The sequence below is a fragment of the Citrus sinensis genome, chromosome 5 (assembly GCF_022201045.2).
Source record: "Citrus sinensis cultivar Valencia sweet orange chromosome 5, DVS_A1.0, whole genome shotgun sequence".
NCBI lineage: Eukaryota > Viridiplantae > Streptophyta > Magnoliopsida > Sapindales > Rutaceae > Citrus > Citrus sinensis.
Window position 1 is genome coordinate 4,558,214 of NC_068560.1, and position 10,155 is coordinate 4,568,368.

General features: G+C 28.0%; 1 protein-coding gene across 1 annotated transcript; it reads right to left on the reverse strand.

The window, feature by feature from the left end:
- Window positions 1-1,761: 1,761 nt before the first annotated feature.
- On the reverse strand, window positions 1,762-5,349 carry LOC102608101 (wall-associated receptor kinase-like 1). The gene is made up of 3 exons (XM_025093166.2): window positions 4,407-5,349; window positions 3,775-3,894; window positions 1,762-3,020 (listed from the first exon to the last, which is right to left on the reverse strand). Exons 1-3 carry the CDS (start codon window positions 5,266-5,268, stop codon window positions 1,909-1,911), a joined length of 2,094 nt encoding a protein of 697 aa, XP_024948934.2. The 5' UTR covers window positions 5,269-5,349; the 3' UTR covers window positions 1,762-1,908.
- Window positions 5,350-10,155: the final 4,806 nt, after the last annotated feature.

The following is a 10,155-nucleotide window of genomic DNA, read 5'->3' on the forward strand; positions in this document are numbered from 1 at the left end:
TTATATTCTAAATTGGTATATCTTAATTAATTTTATTGTAGTTTATGATATTTTTATATGAAAAATATTTGAAAAATTTACGAAAATAAATAACATTAATTTTTAAAAAGATAAAAGTAATAATAATCTACCACTATATTATCACAAGTTATAGAGATGGGTAATAATGCTAATAATTAAGTTTTATTTATGTAAGGATGAAAATTAATTAACTACGTAGGGAGATTTTGGAGAATATTTTAATGATATTAGTAAGATTTTTTAGATTAAGCAAAAAGCTAAAGAAATTGGCTTAATGATTGAAAATTTTCATTAAGTTGAAAAAAAATTGGACTCAATGACTTAACTGGCTGAAGTTCAGTCAATTAAATTATTAAGTAAAAAGAATAAATGGCACTTTAGTGAAAAGCTACCTTAAAATCTTTGGAATAGAGAAAATTCACGGAATCGCTACATTTAAAGCCAATTATGTTGGTGGATTGCCTTCATAATGCATAATAATCTTTGTTAAATCATCGCATTTTTTAATATTGAGGTTAGATAACAGTAACTTTTAAGATATAATATTAAAATATTTGATAAACACTAATTACTGTGTTTTGAAAATTAAATTAAATTGATCTATCACTTATATGATGAAAAGTTATAATATCTCTATTATTTTTGTTAAAATTATTATTTAAAAATTATATTTATCATACATTATTAACTTTTTTGTAATTACAATTTTCTTTTTATAGCGACTGTAATTTACTTCAATACCACCAAATAGAACATTGCATCGCTTATTGTCTATTTCTTAAATTAAATACTTGTATAGTACAATAATTTATTGGCCGTAAGCTTTTCCTGCATTCAAATGCGTGCACACGAAACCAATCAAACAATTGTTTATTTCTCACTGGCAAAGTAATTAGAGTAACGAGGATATTCTAAAATTCATCTCAAATTGTATCTTAAATAATGTGGTATGTGATGCGTCATACATAAAATTAGTTGATGATTTTTCATAAAATCCAAGTAAATTAATTATAATTTCTCAGCAACTAATGTATGGCTACTACATTATTTAAGATGAGATATTAGAATATGTGGCCCTACTAAAAAATTAGTACTTATAAAAAAAAGAAAGAGTACAAAGCAAAGAACCGTATATGTGAAATAAGGAAAGTCTTGAAATACTAAAAGTTAAAAAAGGTTCAGAAAGGAAGTAGAAAAAAGGAGTGTCGAGAGATAAAATATGAAACCATTACTCTAATGTTTATTCATTTGATCATTTCTAGCTTAGAGCCATGATTTAATGATTTTTAAGTAATTTTATTTAACTAATTATTTGATTTTAAAGTTAATATTGTCTTGGCTCATTGTTGAGGCAAGGATGTAAGTTTCTCTGTGACAGTATTATTATTTTCTCCTAACTTAGGAGTACACCTCTCATGCATAGACCTGACCACAAGGGGTTCTGACTGTGATTTGCGTTGGTTAAAAAACCCTCTGCGTTATTTTTTTCATCAGCTGTAAAATTTGATTTGACCCGTCGTTGATCCTCCGGCTCACAACCAAACGACGGAAAGATAAAATATGGAAAGAATGTTTAGAGCTAAAAAATTTCCTTTGGCTAATATAAGTCATTAATTTGAGATAAACCTTAATTATGTTTAGGATAACAAAATCTTTTCGCGATAAAGAGAACGGGCTAGGTCACTTGCAAGGATGAGAATTTAAGAGAAGTTTCTGAAATGTATAGAAGATAATCTGAAATAACAAGAAAGCATAATATATACTTTATACAATCAAATAAAGTGCATACAACAACATATCTTTTGTTTGTTTATTTATCGATCAGATTGCATCTGTTATAACTAGATGACAATAGAATTTGGAGAGGTAGAAACGATATCCCAAGGCTCAATTACTTCGGTTCTCACATATATATTCAACCTTTCCATAACATTTCTGAATATTGTTCTCATCATCTCGTGAGTTCGCTCTTATTCTTTCTAGTTCCATTGCAACTTCTTTCATTGTAGGTCTGTTCCTCCCATATGAATTTAAGCATCTTTTCGCAACGTCAGAAACGGCCATAATCTCTTCTGCCTCTCCTGATTTTCTTACTTGATCATCAATAATATCAAACAAACAATTCTCCTCTATACATTCAACAAAATATGTTGTCAAATTTCGACCCTCATTTGCCCAAATAGAAGATATTGGTTTTTGTCCTGTTAAAAGCTCAACAAGCACAACTCCAAAGCTGTAGACATCACTTTTATCAGTGAATTGGCTTGAACGAAAGTACTCAGGATCTAAATATCCAAAAGTTCCTTGTACTTTGGTGCTCACATGAGTTTGATCAATGGCAATTGATCTTGAAGTTCCAAAATCAGCTATCTTCGCTCTATATTTTTCATCCAAGAGTATGTTGGTTGACTTGATGTCCCGATGGTAAATGGGCAAGTAAGCTGATGAATGCAAGTAAGCAAGAGCTTCAGCAACTTCTGTAGCAATCCGTAACCGCATTTCCCACGTCAGTGAAAGCTCTTCATATGGATCATGAAGATACTGAAAAAGGGTTCCATTGGGAATGAACTCGTATACGAGTAAAGGAGCCTCAACCTCTAAGCAACATCCCAAAAGCTTAACCACGTTTCTGTGGTTAATTTGCGAAAGAATTACAACCTCGTTAATGAATTCTTCAAGCTTTGATTCATCAACTACTTTGGATTTCTTCACTGCAATGATTCTTCCATCTGCCAACATTCCTTTGTAAACAGTACCTTGGCCTCCCTGGCCAATAATTCTATTCATATTGAAATAGTCAGTGGCCTTGTCTAATTCCTTGGAGTTGAATATTCTGCATCTATCAATGCTACGGTCAATTGAATTCAACTGTTGTTGTAAAAGCAAACCACCATTTTTTTTGAAATTCTTCTCTTTCTGCTTGATTCTTTTTCTTATTATGATGCACAGCCACAATGCTCCAATAGAAAGAAATAAACCGCCAAGGCCTGTGCCAATTCCTGCAAATGTCATTTTTTTTTTCAAATTAGTTATTAGGGCTTGTATCTCACTCTCTAATATTGAGGCTGATCTGAACCATTTTATTGGTTTTGTTGATATTTCCAAAAATAAGCTGTAAGAAGAAAGATATCACATTGAAAATAAATCGTATATCATATATATGCAATGTGATGTTTTTATATGGCTCAGATTTGGCCCGTCAAAATTCGGCCTGAACTTTGAAAGCATTGAGATTCCCTGAAAACCTTAGGCTTGGTCAAGCCCGGCGCCACTCATTTTCCATCCCCATACGCTATAGAAAAGAATCCCCTCAGGTCTCTGTGTATTACACAGTCAGAGTCATATCTTCTTTACAATTTATTAGCCATTAGACACCTCATATTTTGCATTCAAAATATTATCTAGGGGATAGCCATGATCTTTGTAAGGTTCCGAACTTGTACAAAAGCTTACATTTCTCTCACAATAACTGAAAACTTTAACAGAAGAATTGAAACCTTTTTTACATAAAAAGTGTAACATAAAAATGCAAACCTTTGACATAAAATTTGAAACTTGATCAGTATAGAAGTGAATAGTGATTGTCTATAAACTTTTCAACGAGGGTTCCTACACTCTATTAAAATGTGGGAATGTTTTTATATTTTATGGTGTAATTGTATTTTCGCACTTTAGTAAGTACGGGAACCTCACCAAATAATAAATCAGAGAATGTCTAATTTAATTATAAAAATATCTCCAGAAAAGACATACCTAAGATGATCGTGTGAACCTTTGGTCTTTTGGGATTAACGCAACGGTAGCCTCCTTCATAGTTTTCACAATGCAGATTCCCACTGCAGTTGGCAATACCATCCCTACACTCATCAATATCTGTCATGAAAAAGAATACCCGAATAAAAAAAGGTACATATCTATATCTGTCATGAAAAAGAATACCGAACTAACAAGAAATCTAATTCGGCTTCATTTACTATTGCTGTCTGGCACAACCCTAAATTATTTGATTAATTAACACTTGCAACTCTAGTTTTCATGTTGAGATGATTTTATCTGTCAATAAAAAAAAAAAAACTTATATTAATTTTATTAATTTTCTCAAAATTATCATATAAAAATTATATTTAATTATTTAATAATATTGACTTTTATTTTACAGATATAACTTTCATTTCATAACAATCATGGCCTGAATGCTAAAATACCAATGGGAGCCTTAATTGACAAAAACTAAGCCAGCTTTAAGAATCCAAACCTGTCACAAACTGGCTCTAGTATCATTCATAACATTTTATACCCAAAATGTACTTAAAGAACCGATGCCATGGAGAAGATTCCAAGCTCAGCTTAGTTAAGTTAGACTATAATTTAATTAAGAAATTTACCTAGACATCCATGGAGGAAATAGGGATTCCCATGGTATTTTTCCTTGCACGAACATCCAAAAAGCCCACTTTCATCACTTCTACAATGAGATGTTGATCTAAATTCTGGAGATTTATCCTTTTCTAACTCGCCAAAAGATGAATTGGGAATCCTCCAATCCAATATAACAGGTACTTGATTCCAATCTTGAACAGCTTCAGCACTCTTAAAATTGCTTTCAAACCATTCTTTTTCTACCATAAATGCATATTTGCATTTCCCCTCCTCCTGGCTGCTGCTCCTGCTACTTGCTGCATTATTTATGCTGCTTATAGAAATATTAAAACTTTTGAGAGCCCAAGGGACCCCTGCTTTGCAACACGCAATTCCATTGCAGCTATCATCATCTGTCTTGTTTCTTGGATCACAAATAGAGAAGCAACCACCAAGAATGAAGTCATGATCAGCTGATGACATTGAGGCAAGGTTGTTGCAGCCGATGCCGGAGAATATATTGTCATAATATGAGAAGTAAAAAGGGAGCTTCTCCAGGTTTACAAAACTTGCTTCTTTAGTTTTATCCTGACAAGATCTGATCACTGATTGATTTACTCTCATTGTGCTCTTTTCAAGTAAGAATTCAAGCACTTCCAGGTTGATGCTTCTCAGGATTGGCTTATTGGATCTGCAGTCTATTGCATAACGTTGATCAAAGTAACAATTTTCTCCAATTCCGAATGGAAATGGAATTGTAACATTGTTTCCACAACTGGATGGACAATTTGGCTTCGTTAAATGTGGTGTCGGTGGTGCTTTAGCTATTGATTTTATTGGCCTTGGAAGCAGCAATATTATAACTTGAAACAGCAACTGCAGATTCATTTTTCAATCTGCTGTCACCGTTTTTTGCTACTGGTTGGGTTGGGGTTTGGTGGGTGGGGGGGGTGGGGGGGTGGCTAGGGGGAGATTTTATCAGAGCAAAACAGAGCAGCTTCTCTGCTGCTTCTTAGATGCAGCAGCCCTTTGATTTACAATCAAGTTGCACAGAACACTTGAAAATTAGAGTCATCTTACAGTGCAGGGCTGTATCTTATACGGCCGCTGCCAAAAACTAGAACAACCGGTATTTTACCGGTTGCTCATTAAATAATTTTTAAAATTTGTTTTTAATGCTTAAAAAATAAAATAAAATGAAAAAAATATGAAAATTTTAAATCTGAAACATAAAAAATCAATTAAATGAGAAAAATATTTTAAATTTTTTTAACATAAATAAATGTTAAGAAATTATAAAAATAATTATATTCCAATTTTTTTGGTTAAATACCAATTTAATGGGTGGATGTTTCAAGTTTATTTTGTATGTCTCTAATTTCGGTTAGTCTTTCTCATTTATTGGTTCATTTATTTCATTTTATCAATCCACTAGTTTTGTGTATAATGTTCCAACTAAATTCATTAAATACCAATATTTTGGGTTAAATTACAAGTAAATTTCAGTTCTCGTAGGATGAGTTTCTAATTTTGGTTAAGCTTTCTCTCTTATTGGTATAAGGGTTTCATCTAATAATTTCACTAGCTTTGTGTTGAATGTTCCTATTATCTAGGTAAGATTTTAATTATATGGGTTAAGTACCAAATTACTTAGTAGCGTTTAATTTTTGGTTGTATTTGTCAAATTTTGGTTAAACTTTCTCAATTTAAGGTTAATATATTTCAACTTTTCAATCCATTAGTTTTGTGTTTATTATTCCTACTAAAATCGTTAAAAATCAATAATTTGGGTTAAATTCCAAGTAAATTTCATTTCTCGTCGGAATAGTTCCTTATTTTGGTTAAACTTTCTCCATTATGGGTTCATATATTTCAACTAATAATTCTAGTGATTTTGTGTTGAATCTTCCTATTATCGAGATAAGATTTCAATAATTTGGGTTAGATACCGATTTTACTTTATAAAATTTTATTTTTGGTTCTATTGGTTCCTGATTTGGTTAATCTTTCTCAACTATAGCTTTATATGTTTCAACTTTTCAATCCACTAGTTTTGTGTTTAGTATTCCTACTAAAATCGTTAAATACCAATATTTTGCGTTAAATTCTAAGTATATATTATTTCTCATTGGATAATTTTCCTGATTTTGGTTAAGTTTTCTCTCATATAGGTTCATTTATTTCAACTAATAATTCCACTAGTTTTATGTTGAGTGTTCCTATTATCTAGTTAAGATTCCAATAACTTGGGTTAAATACTAAATATACTTTGTAAGATTTTATTTTTGGTTGGACTAATCCCTAATTTTGGTTAATCTTTTTCAATTATAGGTTAATATATTTCAACTTTTCAATCCATGAGTTTTGTGTTTAATATTTCTATTAAATTCGTTAAGTAACAATATATTGGGTTAAATTATAAGTAAATTTCATTTCTCGTTGGACTAATCCCTACATTTGGTTAAACTTTCTCCTTTATTGGTACATGAGTTTCAACTAATAATTTCACTAGTATTGTGTTGAATATTCCGATTATTTATGTAAGATTTTAATAAATTGGGTTAGATACCAAATTTACTTTTTAGATTTTATATATGGTTAGATAAGTTCCATATTTTGGTTAAACTTTCTCACTTATGGGTTCAATTACTTCAATTAATTAGTTCACTACTTCTGTGTTTGAAGTTCTCAGTGCCTACGTTATGTTTCAACATTATTGGTTAAATTCCAAGTCGATATTATAAAATTCAAAGGTACCTTTATTACGAAAAACAAATAATATTATTAAGGTGAATCTCATTTTACTCCTCTTATTTCAGTAAATATCAACTTACAACAATATATTAAAATTTCACTATTGTAACCCCTATTCAATTTTCTATAAACCACAATCAACATTGTAAGTTAAAAGATTAGGAACTTACCTAATCTAATTATGTTGGAACATTTTGTTTTTCTTTTTAATCTTCTTGACTTCATGAGATTTCTTAAACTCAACTTATTTATACTTGAGCTTTTGATCATTATAGATATGCCTATTTTATTAATTCAAATTAATTGTACTCATTTTCTTTCCAAAATAAATTCTTTGATATCTCATCACTTCAACCAAAATTTCATTTTTAACAATTGCATATGCAATTTGTACAGCTCAAATTTTTATTTTTCAAATGTTTAAGATAAAACAAATTATTTATTTATTATATGATTATCACAGGGATAGTGAAAATTAATTTTTATATTGAAATTTTAAGATTTGGAAATTAGCATTTACTTTGAATCAAATTCAACTAAGTCACCATTTATTTATCTTTAATTAATGCTTTAAGCACAGTAAATGCATTTCAAATTAAATAATATTTTGTATAAAAAAACACATTAGGAAATTAATGCAATCAAGAAAAAAGAAAAATATATTAAAACATTAATTTTGCTTCCTCAATTAAGTATTAAAAGGAAAATTTTCCCTTACAGATAAATTCAACATTATAATCTAACAATAATGTTGACTACAATTTTAAAACTATTTATTTATTGCTCCAAATTGCAATAGTTTTTTTATGAGTCATAAAAATTAAATGTATTTAACATTATACTTATATAGTTGGATACGTAATTTATACCTTAATCCAAATTGCAATAGTTTTTTTCAATTATTATATTTTAGTGATAGTTTATTTCATTGTATACTAATAGTGTAATAAATTTGTAATAATTGATTATACATCATATTTTTCATTGATTACTACTCGAATTATATCATATCTATTTTATAAGTGAGTATTACTCAAATTAATATATTATACTTTAAAATTTTAATTAATATACTTAAATCATATAATCACATATGCAATTAAGTGTAAATAATGAAAAGGTCACTTCCCAAGGCTTGGGAAAATAATCATGTAGATCCCTGAGTTTTCACTAAGAGACACTAAAACCCCTTTTAACTATAATGCTTTTGACTTTATTAATTCAAAAAAATTGACTCTAAAGTTTTATAATAAGTAGAAATATAATATTAAAATAAATGTAACAATATATACATTTTAAAATAATTAATATATAAAAAATATTTTAGTACTTTACAATCTTATATTATATTAAACTAAAATTTTTTAATAAATAGAAACATAATATTAAAATAAATATTTAAAAATTTAAATCATTTTCAATATTGTATACAAAATTTGAATACTATTAATACATGAGATATATTCTATTTAACCTAAAGATTTATTTAAAAATTTTCTAACAAATACACATATATAATTAAAATAAATATCATAATTTACATTTTAAAAATTATTTTATATATTAAAAAATATTTTAATATTATTAATTTATTAGACAAATTAAACTATTTAAATTATATTTGTACTTATTAAAAATCTAAAAGTCAATTTTTTTGAATCAATAAATCCAAATTGTATTATAGTCAAAGGGGTCTTAGGGTCCCTGGGTGAAAACATGAGGTTTTATATAATTGTTTTTCCAAATCTCGGGGGTGTAGGTATCTTTTTCCCTAAATTATTTAATTCTCGGTGTTGCACTAAAATTATAGTTTTCTAGTTACATTGTTAATTTAGTTAAGGGTACAATACAATGTCAATAACAATTATTGTAATAATACCTAAAAAATTATGCTTGATATTATTAAAAATTTAATTTTTAACAAATTGTACCTTGTTGACTTGATTAAGTGGTTTTCAAGCGGGGTTAAAAAATAAAATCAAATTATACACACTTTAGAAAAACACATTCAATTGGACTATGTATATAAACATTATTAAAACTTTTATTATTATAGAAAATAAAATCATATAGACTATACAAGACATTTCATTAAAAATATATAATATCGTAAAAAATATCATCAGTTGAATTTAGTTTAATCATAATAATAATTACTATAATGACAGTTATTAACAATATAAAAAAAAACAAAGATTATCCTTTGTTGTTTAGAAAAACGAAAAACCCTCTCGTGTTTTAAAATAAGTTCAAATTCTCCTGCAACTCTAACTGTGTTAGCTTTATATATCATTGTACTATTTGACACATAGTTTTGATGTTAGCCATAAAATTTAAATATTTTTAGAGTATAAATAAAGTGAAATGACTTATATAACCCTAATGATTAAATAAATTTAATAATAAATTATCGAGAAAAATTACTTCACACACACACACACACACACACACACACACACATATTGTGGATATATATAACCAAATGTTATTCCAATTTAAATGGATAATTTACAACTATTAGGGATATTTTCCCCACTTGTAATTTTTCTCTATAATTTACAATTTATTATAAAATAAAATTTGATCATTAAGGATATATAAGTTATTTTACTTAATTTGTATTTTCAAAATATTTAAATTTTATAGCTAACAGTAAGATTAGGGGTAGAATAGTAAAATGATATATAAAGCTAACGTTATTATAACTTTGGGAGGGGGGGCAGTAGGAGGTAATTCTCATTTTCTCTTAACTATAATTAATTATAGTACTAGTAATAACTCAAGATCAAATATGTTACATGCGATAATTTAATAATGTGGCAAAATAAAAAAATTAAACAAAGTATGCAATAATTTAATTAATTTGTGATAAATTTGTATGAAGTAATTTGTGTAAGAGAAACTTTGTGAGCATAATCCAAATATCAACTATATGGTACATTATATACGCCTTGTATACAATACAAATTTATACCATTAATATTAGTCACTATTTCAACTAATATTGAGAATAACAATATT